At 42.0% G+C, this 25,628-nt stretch overlaps 2 protein-coding genes across 8 annotated transcripts in view; one reads left to right on the forward strand and one right to left on the reverse strand.

The window, feature by feature from the left end:
• Window positions 1–929: 929 nt before the first annotated feature.
• AKTIP (AKT interacting protein) lies at window positions 930–10,585 on the forward strand. Of its 5 annotated transcripts, none has more exons than XM_027513576.1 (10): window positions 930–1,140; window positions 3,580–3,693; window positions 4,873–5,078; window positions 7,162–7,226; window positions 7,311–7,411; window positions 7,922–8,010; window positions 8,086–8,184; window positions 8,277–8,384; window positions 9,159–9,219; window positions 9,383–10,585. In XM_027513576.1, the coding sequence occupies exons 2-10, from the start codon at window positions 3,652–3,654 to the stop codon at window positions 9,491–9,493; spliced, it is 882 nt and encodes a 293-aa protein (XP_027369377.1). In that variant the 5' UTR covers window positions 930–1,140; window positions 3,580–3,651; the 3' UTR covers window positions 9,494–10,585. The 5 variants fall into 5 exon arrangements, with proteins under 5 accessions (XP_027369377.1, XP_027369382.1, XP_027369380.1 ...); XM_027513581.1 differs by having other exon boundaries at window positions 9,386–10,585; XM_027513579.1 differs by having other exon boundaries at window positions 1,021–1,163.
• The window catches only part of RBL2 (RB transcriptional corepressor like 2), a 48,874-nt gene continuing 30,800 nt past the window's right edge, over window positions 7,555–25,628 (reverse strand). The window contains exons 15-23 of one of the 3 annotated variants that reach the window (XM_027513574.1): window positions 23,570–23,839; window positions 23,100–23,380; window positions 22,831–23,007; window positions 16,848–16,919; window positions 16,077–16,182; window positions 15,030–15,235; window positions 14,247–14,411; window positions 11,528–11,699; window positions 7,555–7,978 (exon numbers count right to left, since the gene is read on the reverse strand). In XM_027513574.1, coding sequence (XP_027369375.1) covers window positions 11,529–11,699; window positions 14,247–14,411; window positions 15,030–15,235; window positions 16,077–16,182; window positions 16,848–16,919; window positions 22,831–23,007; window positions 23,100–23,380; window positions 23,570–23,839 — 1,448 coding nt within the window. In that variant the 3' untranslated portion in view covers window positions 7,555–7,978; window position 11,528. Of the gene's footprint in view, window positions 7,979–10,239; window positions 11,700–14,246; window positions 14,412–15,029; window positions 15,236–16,076; window positions 16,183–16,847; window positions 16,920–22,830; window positions 23,008–23,099; window positions 23,381–23,569; window positions 23,840–25,628 lie in introns of those variants that run through there. The other 2 variants (XM_027513573.1, XM_027513575.1) reach the window with 2 other exon arrangements.

Consider the following 25,628-nt stretch of genomic DNA (forward strand, 5'->3'; position numbering starts at 1 on the left):
CCAGCACAGGGTGTGCCTTGTGAATCAGATGGCTGCGTTTAGACTTTATTCAGTCTGAAACGACTCCCGTGAAAGGGGTTAGATGTAGTGAAGATGTTCCAGATCACCTTTGTTAGGTAAAAAAATAAAAATTTAAAAATCAGAGGACCAGGAGCTTCGTTACCGTGCAAGAGGTTCTCAAACTTCAAGGCATACCCGAATCGCCAGAGGAACTTACAACAAATGTAAATTCCTGGTACTCATCGCCCCTCGGATTCGGATTTTATAGGTCAGGTCCGATAGGTACACTTTTAAAAAGCCCTTCTGGCAGCCAGGCTACTGCCATGGGGTGACTTGGGAGTTTAGTCCCATTTTCTGTACCTATGCGCTCCTCTATTCTTTGACATAGAAAACGGGCATTTCTCAAGGATACACCAAGCGTTCTCCTAAATTCTCCCAACCTGACAGCGGCCCCAGCCCCTCCCACTGCGGGCCGGCCAGACCCGAGTGGGCCAGACGTGGCGGTCTCCGGAGACCGAGGGACGAGCGAGGGCGGGCACCGGGGCGGTTGGGCGGCGGCCGGCCCCGCCCCCAGGCTCGTTGTTCGGGACCCCGGCTCCGCGACCCTACCCAGCCCTGACTCAGGTTTGGGAAACCCGCAGTCACAGCCTTCCCGACTAGCAGCGGCGGCCACGCACAGGCCCGTGGGCGGGTCTCCATGGTGACTGACAGACGCTGTGACCAATTATGTCCGGGCACTTGTTTCCGCCCCCTCCCGGCTAAACACCCCACCACCTCCGCCTCCCCCGCAGGGACAGATACTTCCGTGACTGACGTTTCTCTCCGGGCGCTGTTACGTAAGGGGAGGGTCAAGCGCGGCCCCACCCGAGCCGAGCAGATTTGATTGGCAGGACCTAGGGCCACCGCCTCAACGCCCCCGGAAGAACGTCTTTGACCGACAGGTATAGGAACCACTCTGCCCCGCGAGGCTGGGCGGAAGCATCCGGGCCCTGGGGCTGGGCTGCGGGGCGGAGCCGGAGGCTGAGAACAGGGCCGGGCGGGGCGGAGAGTAGGCAGGGGCTGGGCTGGCGCTGCGGCCAGAGATGCTGTGGGACTGCGACGGCGCTCAGCCGCTGGGAGCACTGCATTGAAAACACCGAGGTGAGGTGCGCTGCCAGGCTGTGGTAGGTGCTCGAGGGCCGTGGAGTCCTCATACCCGGGCCGCCAGCGTCCTCAGGCCCGGCATTTGTGTGCTCTGCCGGGGGTTCTAGACTGTAGCGACGGCGGCCGCGCTGGGACACGGGGGCGGGGCCGGGCACCTGTCCGCGTTTGCAGGCACCTGCTACGCCGGCCGCCGCCGACCCCGGGGCCTGGCACTGGGGGCTGACCGGGAGCCGGGCCGGGCCGGCCTGAGGAGGGGAGGCGGGCCGGGCCGGCTCGCCCCGTCCGGGGATTCCCTCGTTGCCCGGCTCCGTCCCTGCTTCCAGCTTGAGGGTAGCGTCCGAGGACCGCAGTCCCTTCATCCGAGGGTCTCGCGGGCCCGGGGCCGGCCTCGAGCTAACAGCGAGGACAGGGTTTGGCTCCTGCCTTACATCATCCCGAGACAGGTTTGTCCAGATTCCCTACGTGCGCGGAGATGGGTTTACGCCCCGGGCGAGGGTGCTCGTCCCGGCTGTCCCCAGAGATCCGGGGCCGAGGCAGTTTTCATCTTCTCCCTGGGTCCTCCTCTGCCACCTCTTAACGTGTGATTTAAGTCTGTTCGGGATGATGTGCCTGTTTAGGCATAGGAGGTAGCACCGCCTGTCTCAAGTTTTGGCTCAGTACACGTGCGGATAATTCGTATAGGCTAAGCTACGACTTCTCAGCTGTATGATATTAAGAGACAGTCTTTTGTTGTTTGTACGACCAGATCAGAGATTTTTAAATTGTTTCGGAATGACTAGGACCTGTCCTGTGTTTTCTTACATCTGTGTCACATCTTGGAAAAATGCTGTACCTGCCCAGTAGACATCTATTAAATGATGTAGTTACTCCTGAAAAGCGTGCTGCAGTTTCTCTAGGTGATTATGTCGTTGCTGGAAACAAAGGCAGCAGTAGACAATACCTCCTTCTTAAAGACAGGAGGAACCTGGGGGTAAGTTTGATTAATATTTGATTCTTAAAGGCAAAGTCATAGAATTACTAGGTATTAGACTTGGAAGAGACCTTACAGGTGAGTAATCCACCCCAGTCAATTTACGTGGTGGTGAGCACTGTGTTCCAGGGGAACAGGGTTCCCCTGTCAAATTAGGTCTGACCCAGCGGGCGGGTGCTGCCCATTACTCTGGATCTGAAAACCGTGTTTTCATTCGCACCAAACAGGAACATTTACCCCCACTACAGTTTTGGTGCCCTGCCATTTTGGCTTGTATAATAGTCACCAGGTTTGCAGAGAGCTCTCAGCAATAAGTTGCTACTTACTGGGCTTAAGTCATTAGGTAAGTGGAAGAACCAGAACCCACATTCTTTTAATTATTGGGTGGCACTGTATTTTGGAAAGCAGAACAGCAGTAATGGGCACTGGCAGGATTAGAGGCCCACCTGTGTATGAGCTCAGCAGGAAACATTGTTGCTGAATGGGGGACATTTGGCACATCCTACTGTAATGACTTGCTTATAAATTTGGTAAAATACTGTTTAAGCTCTGACCTTTTTCACCTTCAGCCTTTTGATTGGTGCAAGTAGGAATTGAGCAGAGCTCTGTTTTAAACATGATGGAGCCTGGGGAGAATGTCACCAGAGCAGACAAGCTGCTGTCCTTACAGCTCCGCTTGCTGCTGCTCCCTTGTATTGTTAGTAAATGACCCACTGACTTTGTGACCTTTAAGACAGGGTTTCTTATCCACTTCATGAAGCCTTGGTGGAAGATGTGTGTTTGTGAAAGGTTTCTTTGGCCCCCTTCTGTTGTTTTTGTACATATTGCTTGGCAATTCCTTAAATGCATAGTCCTGCTGTTTCCACTTGAAGCAGTTGAAAAGATCGGGTTTTTCTGTGTGTGTGGTCCTGTATGGTCCCAACAGGATCCAGTTTTCTGTGTCTCTCATGCTTTGTTTTTGGTTGCTAGTTTTGCTGGCGAGAATCATTCTGTATTTAAGACACTTGTTTAAGACACGTTTAAATCAACTCCCGTGGATCTTCAGTTCCCATAACCCTGAGAACTGTGATAGACCTTTTGTGTCTGTGGGTACAGTGCATTCTGAACCTGGCTTTCCCAGCAGTCAAATGCCTAGATATTCTGCTAGTAGCAACTGTTTAGTCCATATCTTCTGCACTGCTGGCACCAGAGCTGAACTGTGTTACTGAATATTCTGAATCCTGGCCAAAGACTCAGTGCACAGATTCCTGTCGGCATTTAAAGATGGGAAAGAAACTGGAGTCAGAAGAGGGAGGGGGTGTAGAAGGAAACCGTTTCTGAACTTTCTCCCCTAGGTTTTTATAACTGCATATTATATAACATTCTATTGTATTTCTGTTTAGAGGTTCAGGTTTAGCTCTTAACTATTTCAGAAGTCTTAACTGTTGGTATCAGTATGTTTCTCTGTTTTCCCGTCTCATTTTAAGGTGAAGTGAATTCTGAGGCCAGAAGAATTTGATGACACAGACCACTGAATTTCTTTGTTTGGAGCACACGTTATGAACCCTTTCTGGAGCATGTCTACAAGCTCTGTACGCAAAGTAGGTATAGTTGATGAACTTAGGGAGGAAACCCATTTGTGTCAAAACAGAGGTCAGAATAATCCATATTAAGGTTGCCTGTTGTCTTAGCAGAATTAACTTTGGTTTTCTAGTTTAGGTTTTACTTTTGAGAAATAATTATTTCATTGATTAAAGTCAGCTTCTGAGACCGAGATCACATCTCAGAAACCATTCTGATAATCAAAATTCTGTTATTTTGACTTTTAGGTTATATTCACACATGATGAAATTTGTGACACATATTGTAGGTAGTTTTTCTACAAACTTCAAGATTTCATGGTTAGAGAAGTTTTGGGAAAGGCCAGTCCAATGTGGTCAAGTCAGACTTGAGAGCACTGGTTTAATTTATCTAACTAAAATATTTTGTAAAATAAAATATGTTTTAGGGAAGCTTAAAATATGCAAACAAAAAGAAAATGTCACCCATAATTCCATGTCTAAAAATACCCTTGTAATCTTTTTTTTTTTTCTGTACCTGATACTGTATACATTTTTAATACAGGTGATGATACAGCCTTTGATGGTCTTGGAGCCAAGGAAATACCTGTGGGGTGGTAGTTTAGTCTCTGAATCATTTAGACCTTTGTCTTTGACTAAGAATGACGGTTTATGCTAATGATAGTCCAAATGTGAAAACACACCAGTTAGGGACCAGATCAAACTCAGACCCATGCGCGCAAGAGAAGAGGTTCACCCTTTGTTTCTAACCAAAGTGCCGACATCAGGGAGTGACTAATTTCAGTCATTACACTATTTGTTTTGAGATGCTTAGCACCCAATTTCCTACATCGGCATGCCAGGGCACCTTTCTAATCTGGTCTAATTGTGTAGTAACCCCTTGCCCTCTTTCTGGGGCCTTGAAGAGAAACCCTTTCTTTCTTTGTTTCATGTAAATCCTGTAAATATTGGCTTTGTTGTCTATAGGATACAGCTGATGAATGAGTTTTTCTAATAGTTTATTAGTCTTGCATCAGCTCGATTCTGCTCTCTATAATAGCTTGCCCACTCAACAGACTTCCAGGTCATCTCGATCACAGTGCTAGAAGGTCCCTGTAAGAGTCATTCCAGCTTTTCAGTCAAGGACTGAAGGGCATCACACTTGGCCTTATGATTTAAGAATCATGCTAACAAATGTTCTCACCACTTCGTCTTGAATAGCGGTCTGATGGTGAAGAGAAGACATTAACAGGGGATGTGAAAACCAGTCCTCCACGCACTGCTCCAAAGAAACAGCTGCCTTCTATTCCCAAAAATGCTTTGCCCATAACTAAGCCTACATCTCCTGCCCCAGCAACACAGTCAACAAATGGCACGCATGCTTCCTACGGACCTTTCTACCTGGAGTACTCCCTTCTTGCAGAGTTGTAAGTTCTGAAACTATCCGGTTAAATTTTGAATGACCCTTAAATGTGAAGAATGAAATTTATTCTGATGGACTCAGTAAACAGCAGCCATTTAATCTTGACGGTCAAACCCATCCCCCTTCAGTATGAGCCTTAACGTATATAGGATGGACTCTGTCGCTGGCAATGTAATCTTTCTTCACCAAGGCCTCAGTGGTGGTATATAAATCTCTGCTTCTAAAAGTAACAGTTCTTACTGAGAGCTTGGGTAAGTAAGATTCGAAGACAAATACGTGCTTTAATTTCCATGTCTGTTTTGAAAAGCAAGAGGAGGGAGAAACTGAGATTTATTAAGCATCCGGGAACTTAATTTTGGTCTGCCTTTATATGAGGTGCGGAATTCACCCCCTGAAGAGGTTGTTGTAGAGGGCAGGATGGTGGGAGGGCGGCGCTCTATTCTTTCTTGGGTCAGATGCAGCTGGAGGCTGGTGCTCCATTCTGGCAATCACCCTTAAGAGGCCTCCTGACAGACTGAGAGGCTAGTCCCAGGAGGCAGAGGTCAGGAAGCCTGACGATAGGAGTCAACAGTTGAAGGAACAGGAAGCACTAACTTGGAGAAAACTTAGAAAGTACTTATTAAAGCTGTCTTCATATATTTGAAGGCCCATCAATTAGAGGATTTGAGTTATTCTGTAGGACCCCCAACGGCAGAAGTAGGCAGTTGGGAAGTTTTAAAAGATCTGGGCTCCGTGTAAGAACTTGAGTAGTCACAGAAGTCACAGATTGGACTGAGCGTGTACCATCCACAGATTGTGAGGAGATGGGCACCTCTGCATAGCCTGGTAGTGATGAAACAGTGCTTGGCCCATCAGAGGGGCTCACGCAGTGAGTGAGTGCAGATGGCATTTGTTATATTGGTCATTTGTGATATAGGCAGCAAATATGGAGAATTAATTCTGAATTTCAGTCATTTAAAAATGCCTTTGCCCATGAAGCTGTTTTAAAAGCATCCTCCAATGCCCCCTTTCTTTACTAATGTAATGGTCAGAGGGTCTGAGGCCCCAGTGTGAATGGCTGAGCATGAGCTGGTAACTTTATAATGGATGCCTGTGTTTGAGGCAAGGCAGTGAGTTGGACAGGCTTCTATTGTGGTGTTAAGTCTGCTGTATTAGGCCACAAAATCTGCCTTTCTGGCAAACCTCTGTAGGAGATACATCTGCCATCCACACTGCTGTTGATGCGCTGAGTTTTAGTGATTTAAAAATGGAATGACTACTTTAAAATGATTAAAAAATAAGTGTGGTAGCAAATAGGTAATAAAATGTCAACTGAGATCTAATAAGTTTCTTCTCAGTAAAACTGAGGATTGGCAGGTTAATGTGCTTTAAGGCCCTCAGTTCTCGAGGTCCGGTCACAGCATGACTTGTGTAGGCTCGTGGCTCAGCAGCAGGGAACAGAGCAGGACGACCAGGTCCCAGAAGAGCCAGTGAAGCCTGTCTTCCCTTGTTTCAGCTCCCACCGGCTCCCACGCCGAGGCCTGCAGAGTTCAAGGGCCTGAGTTGGGGGTGAATTCAGGAGCAGAGTACAGTCAGACGCTGCCCGTTCACACTTAAAATGACCCCCAAGGGAAGGACATTCCATGGAATTTTAATGTCTTAATTACCTAAAACTGTACCTTCAAAGAGCTTTTGAATGTGTGTGGGTAAGATCTATTGTCCGTGGTCACAAAAGCAATAACCTTACAAATAACTCTCACTGACCTAAAACTTGATGTCCAGCATTAACTATACAGGTTAGCTTACAAGATGGTGTTTTGGGGAAGCTGATTTCTAGGAGGAAAACTTGACTGTGAATCCCTGCTTGGCTTTCGTTTCTAAATCTGGGGCCCTTATTTTGGCTGTGCTACTCTGCACGCATATGTTATGAAGCCAGTAGACAGACAGCAGTTAGGGCCAGGTGAGAGACTGTGATGACTCCGTCTACGTGGTCAGGGCATCGGGTCCCCTTTGAGAACCTGTTCCTTCTTTAAAAGATGAATGTGGGTGGTTTGGTCTGTGTGTGTCCTTCACATCCCTGCAGTCTCACTGTTCTGCTTCTGTTTTAGTACCTTGGTTGTGAAGCAGAAGTTACCAGGTGTCTATGTGCAGCCATCTTATCGATCTGCATTAAGTAAGAAGCATTCCCTCTTTTCATAGCATGTTTGATTCCACTGACGCAAACTTAGCCCTTAACTGTTTCTATTTTGTCCTGCAGTGTGGTTTGGAGTAATATTCATCCGGCATGGACTTTATCAAGATGGCGTATTTAAGTTTACAGTTTACATCCCTGATAACTACCCAGATGGTGACTGTCCAGTAAGTTGGGGATACACTCTGGCTTCATTGCTAGGTCAGTGAGGAGGGCTGAACGGGGCTTTCAAAATGTCTTGGTTCTTTTCCAGACCTAGTAACTTTTATGATTTCAGTTGCCCAGAATGTTCTGTCTATATACTGTGTAGTCCTTTGAGGGGATTTTTTTTTTTTTTTTTTTTGCTTTGTTCCATCTTTTGCCCTGCTGGCTTCTGCTGTCAGCTTTGCTTGCTTCTCTGTGCAGGGTGTGCCTTTGAGGCTGGAAGCTGTGGTACAGCACTTGCCATGTGAGTGGTGACTGTTACGCTGTGGTGGAGGAGAGCGACTTTCCCTTTGCTTCATTGCAAAATTCACTTTTACAGGAAAATCGTGAAAGTACTTAAGTGTCCTTCTCAAGGCAGCTCTTTGACTTTAAGCAGCAAGACTGCCTTGTCCTGAAGCTCCTTTTACAGCGTCTGTGTGTGGTTTAACAAGCGCCGCTGCTCCATTAAAGGCAGTGTCTCTCTCTCACCGCAGCGTCTGGTGTTCGATGTTCCCGTCTTTCACCCGCTAGTGGATCCCGCCTCAGGTGAACTGGATGTGAAGAGAGCGTTTGCAAAATGGAGGTCAGTAAATAGTTGCATGTGGTGATGTAAGCCAGCAAGGGGAAGCCTCAGTCACCCCGCTGTGTTTCCCTTTAGGCGGAACCATAACCACATTTGGCAAGTACTGATGTACGCAAGGCGAGTCTTCTACAAGATCGATACGGCAAGCCCCCTGAACCCAGAGGCTGCAGTACTGTATGTTACTCTGCTTTGTCATTTAAGATACATTTGAAAAGACAGCCGAGGAGGTCGTGTTGGTAACCTTTTGATTTAAACTTTTGACACAGGTACGAGAAAGATATTCAGATTTTTAAAAGTAAAGTGGTCGACAGTGTTAAGGTGTGCACTGCTCGCTTGTTTGATCAACCTAAAATAGAAGACCCCTATGCAATTAGGTGAGTGGTACATTACCCAGATAAGCTGCACTTGGAGTACTGGGCTTCTGTTTTCCAGGTGGCCTTAGAATGGGGATTTAAAAGGAAAGTGAGTCATCTGCTAGCCTGCAACATTTCTAACTTGATTTCTGCTTTACATGGGTGACACTGTGCCAGGAGCAAGCTATGGAGTGACTCTGGTTTCTCAAAGATCCTGGTAATGTGCTTGCTCAAGTGTCAGGACTTTTCCTTCCAATTGGAGCCCCTCTTAAATGGTCATTACCCCATCAACCTACAGATTTGGTGAAAGGAGGGAAACTGATCAGTGTGAGTGAACAGTCCGAATCATGGGTTCCCCGAGCACTGTTAGTGTGTGTTGGGGAAGTGTCTTCAAGAGTGTTGAGAGCTGAAGTGACTTAGCTGTTGGGCAGCATGGGTGTTGCTGGGAGAGAGGAGCGTAGTATAGTGTTCAAGAGCTTGGGCTTTGCAGTTAGACTGGGTGACATCTGCACTTAATTGGCTTTGGTGACCCTGAGCAGTTACTTAATTTTACCGTGTCTTGCTTTCTTCATCTGTAATAGGACATCAGGGGTGGTTGCAAGGCTTATGTGAGCTAACCCAGGAAAAGCGCTCTGTAAGGGATAATTATGTGAGAAAATCATTTAGGTAATGTCTGAAACGTACATACTGACAACTGATTAAGACTGTTCCTTGTTAAGTTCTGTTTGGGGAACGGGCTTAAAAATGGACATTAAATTTCGTGAGCCGTTCTTTAGTGTTTCTCTCTTCCTTAAGCTTTTCTCCATGGAATCCTTCTGTCCATGATGAAGCCAGAGAGAAGATGCTGACTCAGAAAGTAAGTAGATGCCATTTTAGAAATAGGTTCACTTGCTGTTTCCTTTCTAAAGTATATCTTCACTGGTGACCACTGAGTGTACACAATGGCCTTTGGGGAGACAGACTGGTACGATGCTGAAATCTCCTTATCAGTCTGTATGTCTGTTTTTCATTGTGCCTAGAAGAAGCCTGAAGAACAGCACAATAAAAGCGTTCACGTTGCTGGCCTGTCATGGGTAAAGCCCGGCTCAGTACAACCTTTCAGTAAAGAAGAGAAAACGGTAGCGACTTAAGAGCTGCTGAATCTGGTGCACCACGCACTTTCCTGCTGGACTTCGGCTCCTAAAGCTGACCAATGACAAAGGACTGCCTGCAGAGTAAAACATTGTGAACAGTGGCTGACGTCAGTGTTGTCCATGTATGCTTAGGTTCTAACAGCAAGTTCTGGAAACCTCTCTTTACGTAATGCATTACTTCTGTCAGAAGTGTCTTTAAGGTGGTTATCTAGTTCAGTACTCCAAATTATTGGGGACCTTGAAGCTTACGTATTTTTTTGAATATAATGCTAAAGGTAAGTTGCATTCATTTAAACTAATGAAGTTAAGCAAAGTTCAACACTACAGTGATTTCTTAATTGGTGGTTTCGGTTGTACATATGTTAGGGTGCAGAGATGAGAGAGAGAGCAGTTTCCATAGCTTATTAGCACTTTCAAGTGGAGGAGCAGTGGAATGAACGAACCTCAGTCTTCAGCTTACTGTGTTACTGATGTACAAACTGCTGTCACTGAGGGACATACTAGGTGAGTGAGAGGAAACCAGAACACTTGTTCTTAGGTGTTTTGTTGTTTTTTTTTTTTTTAAGCAGATTACTGTATTTTTATGGCAGGAGGGAGAAAAAGTGTTAAAACGGTTTCTAATGAAGTCAGAGATTTAAACGATGAATGGCTAGTGTGTTTTGTAGAGACAATAAATCAGTGAATGATTGTTCTTTGTCATTTATGCAGGAAACTACCCTTTTCTCAATATAACTAAACAAAGATTAATTTATAAATGCTTTATTGAAAAATACACTTATTTTCATATAAAATTACAGTAGCAGTATCTTGAGAGGTTTTATAAATATTTTTGCAAAACACTATTCTAAGTGAACAGTGTAAGTTCCATATTTCTTTCAGAGCAATATGAAGTTACCTAGTAACTTTGTTTATACTGATTCAATTTACAATTGAACTTTCTCCCTAATAAGATTATTCATTCAACTTTAAAACTGCTGGAACAATAGTGATTAATAAAGGTATATATAGATAATTCAGTAGCTGTTAAATTAACATTTTCTAATCTGTATAAATGGTACTGTGTACTAATAAAAACCTAAAATTCTCCAATCTATTTTTTTAAACTTCCAGGAACACACCCAAAGATATTTAAAAATACCACCTTAATAAAGACACACGTCTTTTTGGATAACTACCTCCTAAAGGAAGAGGTCATAATTTTTCATAATAGTCCCCTTAATTCAACTTGATTTTAAATCTTTACTTAGCCAGGTGATCCCTATCAACAAAAATGGAGAATTTAAAACACTTGCCCAAAAGGTAGCTACTGGGGCTTTAATAATTTTAAAAAAGTACAAAAGCATCAAAGAAGATATTAAGCCTAGAAGTTTTGTACTTAATAAAGTTCACGTTGTAGAAAGTGCCATCGCAAATATACAGCAAAATCTGGGTTACAAAATCATGCTTTTTACAGCCCTAAAGTGCCACTTCTTATACAAGTTCACTCACACATTGCACACTAATCAAAGACTTGTCACACTGCACCACACCTACTGGGGTAGGGAAGAATTACACAAAGGCAACGGGAGACTTGGACTGGTTACCCAGGACCTCCAAATCTGGGCGCTTTCCCAATTTGTTACCTTTTAGGAATGCAATTTCACACTCCTACTAAGTGTTTCAGGACGAAATGCCAAGTTTCACTCTTTATGAGGGCCAGGGCTGACCACAAAACAGGAATGAACTGAAATATGGTTCCTCTGCTGGAACACGTTAACAGAGACCTCTTCTACACACGAGTACGCTTCGTTCTCTGCAGTACTTGTAATACTTGGAATAGCTTTGCCAAAGAGTTAAAAAATCCAACTGTGTTGGATTCTAGGCAGCCTTGATGGCAAGCACTGCAAGGTAGGAAAAAAGGCAGTTGGGGTAAGTAAAAATATCCTAAGGATACTGGAAGGATCCAGGAAAAGAGCCCCATCATCTAGCATACATTAAATGTGGCTGCTAAACAGAGTTTGTGAAGAGACAGTTTCAATACAACGGACTAACCTCAGTGGGAACCCCGGTCATTAGCTACATCTTGGAGACGACGTAATAAGGCAGAATGATTTTCTGGGCAGATTCTTTTTGCAGGTGATTCACTTCCATCTTCCAAAAGGATCCCTCTCTTTTTGGTTGGGGTTTCTCCTGTCCGTATCATACTGTTAATTTCTCTCAGTCTCTGGTGGCGGAGGTAAAAATAGATACAAAAAGCGTTAAAATTCTAATACACACAGTTCAGTGTTAGATCAAAGAACCTCAAATGAGTTAAGCAGTTTACTTGAGGAGTTTGAACATCTTTATAAAGGAAAGAACTAGCAAATTTCACACCCTTCTGGTCTCACTTCTCAGCTAGCTGAGATGATGACCGGGAAAGAGGCAGAGTATTTCATTTTTTAACATGCTCCAGAGGTGATTTTGATATACACTTTAACAATATAAAAGCTCACAAATCTGATTCTTTTTTACAAAAGTTACATAGCATCACGTTGCTATGCCATATTGAATCAACTTCATACATTTCCATTTTCCTTTTTTAAAAAAGTAACATGACTATAGAGTATTATGTCCCCTTTTCCCCCAGTCTAGTGTTACTCGTTTGTTTTTAGCAGCCATGGAGTTTCATAGGAGAAGTCTAAATTCTAAAATGCATTATACATCTTCCTCGGGAGAACTGAGGAAAGGCATTACTTTCTGCATTCTCTGGTTCACGTGAGGAACCTGGAGGGAGAAGAATACTGCCAGGGGGCTACAAAGACTGGATCTGTGTACAGGTGCCTTCAGCACCAAGTTTCCCCAGAGTCCCAAAAGTCAGCTGTACCTTATTTTCGGATGATTTTTTTTTACCATGTGCCACTGATTTCATTGTCCATGCTTCCTAGTAGAAAGCATACTGAACAGATTTACATGCATTTGTTGTAGGACATTTCAAGCATGGGAACGGAAAAGCGTGTATAGTGAACCTTCACATGGCCATCACCCACTTCAGCGATGCTGGCCAGTCTTACTTGATCTGTGCCTTCATTCACTTCTCACCTCTCAGATGTTTCAAAGCAGATCCTAGATATTTAGTTTTTATTCTTAAATGAGGCTTAAAACCACCATGGTTTTCTATAATCAGTATATGCATCTTTCCCAAATTTTAACCATTTTAAGCAAGTTTTCCTCTTTCTCCTCTACTCCCTTACCTCCCTAAAAGTCTGCTCTGCACTTTCTGTCTCTAGTCTCCCACTTACTTGAATGTTCTTAAATTGTTAACTATACACTAATTGTATAAGTGGTATTTGTATACAAGTATATACAACATATTTCAAGTATAATTGTGTTCCTTACTATATACGTAACAATATAGATTAATTACACATTAATACATAAAATTTATATACAGTACAGTGCTTTATACACCATAATTTATATAATATGTACATGACAGTTTAAAAATGAATACTTATTCCCCCCCAGATCATACAGAATACACCTTCTTGTCCTCACCCAGTCCCTAAGGACACTTACTGTTACCATTCATTCACCAAACAGATCAGGCTACTGTGTAGCTTTCTGCTCTTTTTTCTAGGAAGCACGCATTAGAGATTTAATAATGTTCATTAAGTGGGGTTTCAAAAAAATTAAACTGGTATACTGTTCAGTCCACATTATGTCTTACACCTTCTCTTATCAGTATATATGGATCACATCTCTAACTGCTACATAGTATGCTATGGTAATCTGTATCATAGTTTAATCCACTGTTAACAAGGCCTGAGTTCTAACTGGGGTATTTAGACCATTTGTATTTACTTGCTCTTTGTTTGCTGTCTTCTTCCTTTTTAGGCCTGCTTTTGAATTGAATAGTCCTACTCCAGTTTATTTTTCTGTTTAACTTTTTAATTCATTTGGAACTTAATTTGGTATAGGATGAAAATCTACTAATAGGGAAACAGCATACTCTCCCCACCATCTATCTGTCATCCATCTCTCCATGGTATTGACATTGTGTTTTTTAGGAATCTGTATGTGTTTTTCCTGGGCCATTTGTTATCTGTGTGTGTTTTCTGAACAATCTTTATAAATATAATTATCACTTAAGGACCTTTAAGATCTAGCTGCCTCCTTAACAGTAAGTAACATATGATTCCCAGAGCTCTAGCCTTACTGCCTCAAGGACTTGTTTCCCTTTCTTGTCCACTTTATCCTGGATGCCCTTCCTTCCACACCTCAGCAACCTCCTAATTTTTCATCCGTTAAGGCTTGACTCAAGCTTCCCTACCCACTGCAGACTGAGGCAGATGCTACCACTTAAATCGGTGCTAATGTGCATATTGTTATAAAATGCCCATTTCTCCTCTTAGACTAAGAATTCAAAGGACAGAGACAGTTCCTGTCCCAGAGATAGGCACCAAGTAATCCGTCAAGGAATCTGGATTTTCTTTCCCTAACAGAAATTTGGAATTTTAAAGTTTTACAAATGGGAAAAAAAAATAAAATTCCAGATTTATAGCAGAATGTTCAGATGCACAAATAGGAAAAGAGAGGAATGGAAATTTAAACCCCTTACCCTGTTTCCAACTTGAAAGTTCTCCCCTAAACCCTTGTTTCCTGCTGCTGTGGGACTACTGGTCGCCCTTCCTTCGCGGATCCCATCACCCGTGTGCGTGCTGAAGGGTTTCCCAACAACCCTTAGAATCCCAAGTGTGGGGCTGGTAAAGGCCAGGCTTTACATTAGGCTCACCTTTGAAGGGCTGTTGCTGAAGTAGTAGAAAATCTTTTCTCGAGGAGAAAGCATCGCTTCATTTTTATGCGGGGAAATGTAGACAGGATGGTTCTGAGACAACTGTATTCGGCGAGGAGAGCCTGTTCTTACAAATGGATAGGGAGAGAGTGGAGGAGCATCCATCTGTTTAAAAAAAAACCAAAACATTCTACGGTAAACAAAATTCCTAACCAATTACTTTTTTGGGAAAATGGTTATTCTTGCTGAATCAGTGAAGAGGTATAATAAACTAAATGCTTTATGAATGGTAGATAGTGATGTATTTGTGGCAAAAATTAAAGAAAACCATACAATAGGAATCGGTTAAATGCTTTCTTTGTGCCACTGTTTTAACCATTTTTAATATATTATGTCATTTAATCCTCACAACAACCCTATAAGCAAAGGACTATTTCTATTCCCATTTTATATACAAGGAAATAATAGGCACAGAGAAAGTTAAATAATTTGCAAGGTCACCAGAGCTGGCAAGTTTTGGGTAATTTGAACTTAGGCAGTCCGTCTCATATGACTATACTTTGCAGGGAGTCCAAATGCAATGTTATTCATGTTTAACCCTTCACAACAGTAGAAGTTACGTTCATTAAGCAAATTATTTCTGTTAAAGACTTTCTCAGTTATATTTTACTTAACAAAATAATTATTTGTCAAACTAATTTACACAGAAGTAGCTCAAAAACACGTGATTTCTCATTCCTCACAAGTGAAAAAAAAGTATGAAATAATCCTCCTCAAACTTACTGCATTTGCCTGTGAGTACTTCATGGCAAACGTTTTCATCTGTCTGATATAGATGTTGTTGTAGAACTGGATGAGGTCCCCCCTCTCCTCCTCCTCCACGTCACTGTTGGCCCCCGTGAGGCGAGTCGGGGTAGGAGGGGCGCTGCTCGGCTGTGGGACTGGCAAGGTGCTGCTGGACCTCATGACAGGACTGGAGTCTCTGCTGGCTGTACCGGGTAGAACAGAAGGTGTTAAACAGGGAGACTGCTGGTGCAGGGTGCTTTTAAAAAGAAAATTCAGGAAGAGCATTTAACAAGCTCTCCTTGTTAAATGGCAGCAAATGGGCCCTCGCCACCGAGCAGCAAAGCACAGACAAGGTATTTAGTACTAACTCTGTGTGTGTGCGTGTCCAGTCGTGTCCGACTCTCTGCGAATCCATGGGATGTAGCCCACCAGGCTCCTCTGTTCATGGGATTATCCCAGCAAGAATACTTGAGTGGGTTGCCATGTTCCAGGGGATCTTCCCACCCCAAGGGTCGAACCCATATCTCCTGCTTTCCTGCATTGGCAGGTGGATTCTTTACCACTGAGCTACCTGGGAAGCCCCACTAACTACTATCATGCTATTAATGCAGCAAGGGCTTGATTAATTGACACCAAGTATTCATTAATTGTAGCAAGTATTCATTAATTGACACCAGTTTTCTAGGACCGAGCCCTGCATTAAGTGGTATAAACCAGCAATTAAGGATGGTATTTCCATAGCATGGTTTCTGTTGACATGCCACATTTTTTTGGAACTCAGGTCAACAAATGCCTGTCTTCTCTAACCTTTTCTAGTACCCCTAAAGAAAAATGTTTATGCACAATGTGTCTCAAAACCATGAAATAAAGGACAACTTTGCTACTAAATTTAGAATTTAGTTTATTGTTCCAACAAATCTTTTGTTGGAATAAACCGTTTTCACAGTTTCTACAACAGTAATTTTACTAATTCTTTAGTCCTAGACCTAAAAAATAAGAGGAGCTCCTAATTTAGTTGTATACATTCATAAAGATCCCACTTACTTCTGTCTTTGTTTAGTTCTGTCGGAGAATTCTGATGACTTCTGCTGTCACTGCTGCCAGAATTTCTTCTTCTCCTTTTCCCTTTTATCAAAACACTTCTATACACCTTTAAACAGAGCATGAGAAGGCAACAGAACAATATCTATTGAGCACATCCTAGACTATACAACTTTAACATGTTATTTCATTCTCACAGTTCCCTACAGTAGCTGTCCTACTCAGGGGAGGTTTGTAAATGCAGCCAAGGTTATGTATCAGGGCCTGTCAGGCTTCACCTTCCAAGTGCTGCCTACAATACTACAGAGCAGCAATAATCTCTAATTGTAAAATCAAGCCATCCTAAGTCAGATACAAAGATCTTACATACCTACCTATCTCTTCGAGACAAGTATATAGCATTAAGGTAAAATGGGTTTTAAACTTTCACTTACTGCTATTTTGGTTAAATGTGCAGCACTGTGTGTCCTAAACCAGACTGATTTCAAGGTGACATAGAATCCCAACAGCAGCTTCCTAATTTACACCTATCTTGTAATTATCTGAATTAAAAAGGAATCAAATATTTTACATCATTAACTTTGGGAGAAAAGAGAACTTAAACTAAACTTAAACTAATCAAGATGTGTGGCTGTCAATAATTAAATAAGATTAAAATAGAGTCCTATTTTTTATCCTGGAGAAGAGGGTACAGAATCACCTGTAGTTAATTGTTTTATATGCATCAAAAAGACTTTCATCTTTATTTTCAGCCCTGAGAGAAAATGTAGTTACCTGGCTCCGGGCCTGTGGCTGAGTCCTATAGCAACGCATAATATTCTGGAAGGACTTGTCTTCTTTTGTGACCTGGCAAAGAATAAGGGTACACGGAGAGTGAATTTGACTTCTAGCATAATATAGTATGAGATGGTCCATGAGCCTGCTCCCCAGTGACACTGGGGAAAAGCGTATTAAAAACAACCATTTCAAGTCTCTGGAAATGTCTCTAAAAAGCATACAACAAATGAAGAAATACATATTCAAGTAAATCTACTAATTCAGTAACAACAGAGGGAATACGTGGTATCTGAATCAAGACCTAGAATAAACCATAGTGACAGAAAATTCATTAGAGGAATGAAAAACTAGATTTAAACTGGCAAAGGAAAAGTTTAACAAACTTGAGATGGAATTGTTCACAGAACAGAGGACAGAATGAAGAAAAAAGTGCTTCAGAGAAATGGGGCATACCATTAAGCACATCAAGGTCACATAACGACAGTACCAGAGGAGTGCAGCAGAAGAAATATTCCAAGGCTGAAACCTTCCAAATTTATTTAAAAAACATTAAGTCTCAGTTCAGTTGCTCAGTCATGTCTGACTCTGTGCGAGCCCACGGACTGCAGCTCGCCAGGCCTCCCTGTCCATCACCAATTTCTGGAGTTTACTCAAACTCGTGTCCATTGAGTCAGTGATGCCATCCAACCATCTCATCCTCTGTCATCCCCTTCTCCCACCTTCAATCTTTTCCAGCATCAGGGTCTTTTCAAATGAGTCAGTTCTTCACATCAGGTGGCCAAAGTTTTGGGAGTATCAGCTTCAGCATCAGTCCTTCCATTGAATATTCAGGACTGATCTCCTTTAGGATGGACTGGTTGGATCTTGTAGTCCAAGGGACTTGCACGAGTCTCCTCCAACACCACAGTCAAATGCATCAATTCTTTGGCGCTCAGCTTTCTTTACAGTCCAACTCTCCATGCATGACTACTGGAAAAACCATAGTCTTGACCAGACAGACCTTTGTTGGCAAAGTAATGTCTCTGCATTTTAATATGCTGTCTAGGTTGGTCATAACTTTACTTCCAAGGAGTAAGCGCCTTTTAATTTCATGGCTGCAGTCACCATCTGCAGTGATTGTGGAGCCCCCAAAAAACAGTCTGCCACTGTTTCCACTGTTTCCCCATCTATATGCCATGAAGTGCTGGGACCAGATGCCATGATCTTAGTTTTCTGATTGTTGAGTTTTAAGCCAACTTTTTCACTCTTTCATGCGGGGAGCTGCCCATGAGAATGGGGTCCTTTGTCTGAAGGACACAGCTCTGGGAGCTGCCTCAGTCCTTGAGGGTTTGCTTGCAAACATAGCTCTCTGTCCCGCCACCCCAGAGATTAGGCGATTCTTTACTGCAGACACCTGGAGTTCTGGACAAACTTCTCACGCACAGGGAAATGTTATCTAGTGTAAGAAATAATAACAGGGTGCCATTCCCATGCTCTCAAGATTTCTTGTGACTTTTTGTAAGATGTATAGGTCAACCAAGAAAAAATGTTAACTGTCTTGTCTTTCTCACGCTCTCCTGTATAAATATAAGATGCTGAATAAAGTCGTGGTCAGACCGCTTCCCTTTGTGGAGACGTGTCTGAACCTCTCGACCCCATCTTTGTTGTAGCATTCTTTTGCTGTAGTATTTTTTCTCAGCCACGCCGTGCACGTTCTCGGGACCTGATCGACTTTGCCGTCTGGCACCGGCACTTTCACTTTCATCAAGAGGCTCGTTAGTTCTTCTTCACTTTCTGCCATAAGGGTGGTGTCATCTGCATATCAGGTTATTGATATTTCTCCCGGCAATCTGGATTCCAGCTTGTGCTTCTTCCAGTCCAGCGTTTCTCATGATGTACTCTGCATATAAGTTAAATAAGCAGGGTGACAATATACAGCCTTGATGTACTCCTTTTCCTATTTGGAACCAGTCTGTTGTTCCATGTCCAGTTCTGTTTCTTCCTGACCTGCGTACAGATTTCTCAGGAGGCAGGTCAGGTGGTCTGGTATTCTTCCCATCTCTTGAAGAATTTTCTACAGTTTGTGGTGATCCACACAGTCACAGGCTTTGGCATAGTCAATAAAGCAGAAATAAATATTTTTCTGGAACTCTCTTCCTTTTTCGATGATCCAACAGACGTTGGCAATTTGATCTCTGGTTCCTCAGCCTTTCCTAAAACCAGCTTGAACATCTGGAAGTTCACGGTTCACGTACTGCTGAAGTCTGGCTTGGAGACTTTTGAGTATTACTAGCGTGTGAGATGAGTGCAATTGTGCAGTAGTTTGAGCATTCTTTGGCCTTGCCTTTCTCTGGGATTGGAATGAAAACTGACCTTTTCCATTCCTGTGGCCACTGCTGAGTTTCCCAAATTTGCTGGCATATTGAGTGCAGCACTTTCACAACATCATCTTTTAGGATTTGGAATAGCTCAACTGGAATTCCATCAGCTCCACTAGCTTTGTTTGTAGTGATGCTTCCTAAGGCCCACTTGACTTCACATTCCAGAATTTCTGGCTCTAGGTGAGTGATCATACCAAGATCTTTTTTGTACAGTTCTATGTATTCTTGCCACCTCTTCTTAATATCTTCTGCTTCTGTTAGGTCCATACCATTTCTGTCCTTTATTGAGCCCATCTTTGCATTAAATGTTCCCTTGATATCTCTTATTTTCTTGAAAAGATCTCTAGTTTTTCCCATTCTATTGTTTTCCTCTATTTCTTTGCACTGATCATTGATAAGGCTTTCTTATCTCTCCTTGCTATTCTTTGGAACTCTGCATTCAAATGGGTATATCTTTCCTTTTCTCCTTTGCTTTTTGCTTCTCTTCTTTTCACAGCTATTTGTAAGGCCTCCTCAGACAGCTATTTTGCTTTTTTGCATTTCTTTTTTCTTGGGGATGGTCTTGATCCCTGTCTCCTGTACAAGGTCACGAACCTCCATCCATAGTTCATCAGGCACTGTCTAAGATATTAAGAAGAGGTGGCAAGAATACATAGAATTGTTTTATACAATTAAAAAAATCAGTTAAGAAGAAATACACATTATGTATTCTTTCCAGTTACATAATTATTTTTACCACTGCTCTTTGTTTCTTCATGTGTAGTTGAATTACTGTGTGGGGTCACTTACTTTTAGCTTGAAGAACTTGCTTTAGTATTTTCATGTAAGATGGTTCAAGTTTTCTGTCTTTATGTTTAGCTGAGACTGTATTCATTTCACTTTCATTTACAAGAGATAATTTTGTTACATACTGGATTCTTAGATTTTACTTTGTACACTGTTTCATAGCTTCCATAGTTTCTAATGAGAAGTTATCTGTTACTTTATTAGAGTTTCCTAGTAAGCAAAAAGTTGCTTTTCTCTTGAGGCTTTCAAGATTCTCCCTTTCTTTGGCTTTCAACTCTTTTACTATGTGTCAGGTATGGAGCTCTTTGCATTTGTCCTACTTGGAATTTGTTAAAATTTGTGGATATATTTCAGACTTAAATTGAAGAAAGTAGGGAAACCCACTAGACCATTCAGGGTATGACCTAAATCAAATCCCTTACCAGTATACAGTGGAAGTGAGAAATAGATTCAAGGGATTAGATATTGCCAATATATATGTGAAGAAATGTGATGTTATATCTCAATAAAGATGAGACCAAAAAAAGGCAGATAGGGCAAAAATAAAAATATAGAAAACCGTAAAGAAACCACTAGTAAAAAAAAGTTTAAAACTCAATACTGAAATGAAAACACCACATTACAAAGTATTTACTGAATGCACATGGAAATGAAAGCAGTGAAGGAGAGGATCTAAAAGACAGGAGACAAAAAAAGTAAAGTTCCAGACATAAATCCAGTTACAACAATGTTAGATGTGAATGTATTAACACAGAGGAAGAAATTGTCACATTACTTAAAAAAAGATCCAACTATATACCCCATATACAAAAAACACACTTTAGGTTAAGCAAACAGATTTAAAAGAAAAGGATGGACAGAAGACATATCATGCAAACAGCAACTCAAAAAAGCTGACTGGCTATACAAAGATCACACTATAAAACAGACTTTAAAACAAAAAAGTTACTCAAGATAAAGAGGGACATTTCATAATTATGAGGGGTCAATCCATTAGAAAGATCTAACAATTAAAAACATACATACACCTAATAACAGAGCATCAAAATACATGAAGTAAAACTGACAGAAATTAATAGAGAAATAGACAATTCAATAATATTTACAGAGTTCAATACCCCACTGGCAATAATGGATTGATCAACTAGACAGAAGATCAACAAAGAAAGACTTTAACACTATTAAGAAAAAAAAACAACTAAAAAACCTTACATCTATAGATGTAACAGATGTAACACCCAACAACGAATATATATTCTTCCCAAGTGCACACTGAACATTGTCCAGGATAGACCATATGCTAGGCTACAAAACTTCAATAAATTTAAAAGGATTAAAGTAACTAATACAAAGTGTGTTTTGGAACTACAGTGGATTGAAACTAGAAATTAACAGAAATTTGAGAAACTCACAAATACATGGAAATTAAACAACACACCTAGATAACCAGTAAGTCAAAAGACATTAGAGAATGCTTTGAAATAAAGACACAACATACCCTAATTTATGAGATACAGCTAAAGCAGTGCTTAGAGGGAAATCTACAGCTCTTAATGCCCATAGTAAGAAAAAAGAAAGATTACCTATCCATCCATCTTAAGACACTAAAAAAAAAAAAAGAGCAAACACAGCCTAGGGAATCCCTGGTGCTTCAGTGGTTGGACTTGGCAGTTTTACTGCCAAACGCCTGGGTTCAATCCCTGATCAGAGAACTAAGATCCCACAAGCCATGTGGCAGAGCCAGGAAAACGAACATAAATAAGCCTCCAGAAAGCTTGAGAAAACAAAAAGAACAAAAGCAAGCAGAAAGAAGGGAATAGTAAAGATTAGAGCATATAATAATAAACCAGAAAGTGGTTCTTTGACAAAACCAACAAAATTTTCAGCTAGACTGACCAAAAGTTTTAAAGAAGACTGGCAAATTACTACTGACAAAGAATAAAAAGAACTAAAAGGAATATTATAAACAATGGTGCCAACAAATTAGAAAGCCTGGAGAAAACAAATTCCTTGGAAGATACACACTACCAAAACTGATTCTGGAAGGAATAGACAGTCTGAATAGACGCGCAACCAGGAAAAAACTACCCACAAAGAAAAGCATGGGCCCGAAATGTTCATTAATCAGGAGGTAAAATATGGTTAAGATAACAATACTCCTCAAACTAATCTACAGATTCAACATCATCTCTATCTGAACCCCACCTGACTTCTTTATAACAAGAAGAATAGACAAGTTGATTCTAAAATTCACCAAGAATGTCAAGCAATTTAGACTAGCCAAACCTTGAAAAAGAAGAAAAAAATTAATCGATTTTAAAACTTTATTGGACCATTTGTTTTAAAATGCATAATGTTATGTGAGTTTCACCTCAGTAAATTATTTTATCTGTGGAACTGTAAAATGGTTCAGTGACTGGAAAACAGTCTGGCAGTTCCTCAAGCAGTTAAAAATGGAGTTTACCACATGACCCAGCAATATGCTCCAAGGTATATACAGAAGAGAAATGAAAAAATGTCCATGCAGAAACTTGTATACACGTGTTCATCAGCAGCATTATTTATAACAGCCCTAAAGTAAAAATAATCTAAATGTCCATCAACTGATGAATGGATAAACAAAATATATCTTCATACAATGGAATGTCATATTCTAAAACTGACTGTGGTGCTTGTCACACATATCTGTGAATACACTAAAATCCACTGAGCTGTATATTTTAAATGGGTGGATTATTCAGTATGTGAATTTTACCTTAGTATAAAGCTGTTAAAAGTGTTCTAAGAATGAGGAAGTAGCATCTTTTTCCTCTTATATTCCCAATGGTACTCACCTTTGCCATCACATAAATGGCACACATTAACAACTGGTCCAGATGTCTGTCCATCATAAGTTCAGGACACTGAATTATGGAGAATTCAAAGCAGGTCCAGATTTTTTTCCTCAGTTCATCTGAAATATCCAATTTAGCACAAAGATCCCGAAGGCGGACACCTGCTAAGTGATAAACCTAGTAGATAAACAAAAATATTATATCTCAAACTTTATCTAACCCTTGTATTTCCCAAGTTCTAGACCTGGTGAGGGTATGTGAAAAATTACCTTCCTAAAGAAAAGCGATAAAGAGCTTGTCTTCCTGGGTCTGATACTGCTGCTGGTTAAAGGTAGGCCTTGTTTCTGCTGTGGTCCACCAGGGGAAATCTGTTGAATGGCCACCTGACCAGGGACTTGCAAGGTTGTTCCTGTCACCTGTTGCGAGCTTAAGCTTCCAGCCAGGGCCTGAGCACTGAGGGGCTGGATGGAGCCGGTCACAGCTTGCGCCTGCCCCCCAACATTGACTTGGACTGGGAAGAACGTTATTCCTCCATTCTCATTGGCAATACCTAAAGTTTGTTTCAAAGAAAAAGCACAAAGAAAATGTTGTTAATACCAGATTCTCCGGGCAGAGGTTTCCCATTTTCCCCCTCCCAACCCCTTTCCCAGTCCGTGCTTGTCTCGTATCATCATTCCAGCCAAATCTCAAGTAATAAATGCCAGAGAAAGAATTCAATATCCAACTCTGCCTTCGTTACCTTGTACAGGAATGGTCACTGTTTGTCCATTGTTGGCTGTGACTGTGGCTGTTGCCATGGTGACCAAGGTCTGTCCAGGAACCGGTGTGACAGATACAGCCTCCCCAGCTACATTCTGCACGGGGACAGCATTGACTAGAGGCTGCGGGGGAGTGCGCCCGGGGGTCCCTCCATCAGTGGGGCTGTCATTCTCCACAAATAGCCGCCTCCTGGTAGAACTGGCTGTTGGGGAGCTGTACCTATCATACAGCGTGGTTGGAGATGATATGCCTAGGGTCAGAGAAAAGAAAAGATTGAAGCATTTAACTCAAGGAGACAGATCTGACTTCAATCCAAGGTATTATGCTCACAACTAAGTGTTTGAAATGTTATAACTGAAAAACAAAAATAACAGGCGTCACATCATAGCTAAATTCAATGAATGAAAATTCAACTGAATACTGCTACTGCTGCTGCTAAGTCGCTTCAGTCGTGTCCGACTCTGTGTGACCCCATAGATGGCAGCCCACCAGGCTCCCCCGTCCCTGGGATTCTCCAGGCAAGAACACTGGAGTGGGTTGCCATTTCCTTCTCCAATGCATGAAAGTGAAAAGTGAAAGTGAAGTCGCTCAGTTGTGTCTAACTCCTAGCGACCCCATGGACTGCAGCCCACCAGGCCCCTCCGTCCATGGGATTTTCCAGGCAAGAGTACTGGAGCGGGTTGCCATTGCCTTCTCTGAACTGAGTACTACTAAGAGCAAAATTTAAAGGAAGGATTTTTCTCTATTTGTCTCACACTGTTGTTTTTTTCACTACATCTTTTGCTAAATCAAACAAGACTTTCCCCTCCACTCCCATGAAGTCTGGATGATTTAGGGGCATTTTGAATAACTATTTTTCTACCATATTCAGTTTCTACCTAACACTCAGATAACACGATTTCACTGTAAAGCTACTACTTGATATGAAGACTTGATGGACTTGAAATTACTACGGTAACATTTGGGGCATTTACTCTCCATTTTATGCCTTTTCATCATTGTCATTTTTTACATGTAGAAAGTTACTAAAATATAATAATGTTATTCAGTAAGAATGGACATACATGTTTTAGACAAGGCAATGGCACCCCACTCCAGTACTCTTGCCTGGAAAATCCCATGGACAGAGAGAAGCCTGGTAGGCTGCAGTCCATGGGGTCACTAGAGTCGGACACGACTGAGTGACTTCCCTTTCACTTTTCACTTTCCTGCATTGGAGAAGGAAATGGCAACCCACTCCAGTGTTCTTGCCTGGAGAATCCCAGGGATGGGGGAGCCTGGTGGGCTGCCATCTATGGGGTCGCACAGAGTCGGACACGACTGAAGTGACTTAGCAGCAGCAGCAGCAACAAGCTTAGTTTACTATTCTTTAAACAACCTTACTGAGATATGATTCACATATATTTCACCCACTTAGATTGTACAGTTCAATGGTTTGGGGTATATTACATCACTTTTTTTTTAAGTTGTGATAAAATACATGTAATTTGGCATTTTATCCATTTTTAAGTATACAATCTAGTGGTATCACATTCACAGAGGGTTTTGCTGATAGCTCAGCTTGTAAAGAACCTGCCTGCAATGCAGGAGACCCCAGTTCGATTCCTGGGTTGGGAAGATTCACTGGAGAAGGGATAGGCTACCAACTCCAGGATTCTTGGACTTCCTTAGTGGCTCAGCTGGTAGAGAATCCGCCTGTGATGCGGGAGACCTTGGTTCGATCCCTGGGTTGGGAAGATTCCCTGGAGAAGGGTACAGCTGCCCACTCCAGTATTCTGACCTGGAGAATCACATGGACTGTATAGTCTATGGGGTTGCAAAGAGTTGGACACGACTAAGTGACTTTCACTTACTGTGCAGACCACCACTACCACCACCATCTTTCCCCAAAACTTTTTCAACATCCCAAACAGAAACTCTGTTAACCACTGTAGCTTCATCTATTGTTAAGTTTGAATCCACACCAATCTGAATTTTTGAGAAGCATCCCTTTCTCTTTTCCATGTCTAGCTGTAAAAACTGCACATGAGTGGGTTTTA

This window comes from Bos indicus x Bos taurus, chromosome 18, assembly GCF_003369695.1.
Source record: "Bos indicus x Bos taurus breed Angus x Brahman F1 hybrid chromosome 18, Bos_hybrid_MaternalHap_v2.0, whole genome shotgun sequence".
Lineage (NCBI taxonomy): Eukaryota > Metazoa > Chordata > Mammalia > Artiodactyla > Bovidae > Bos > Bos indicus x Bos taurus.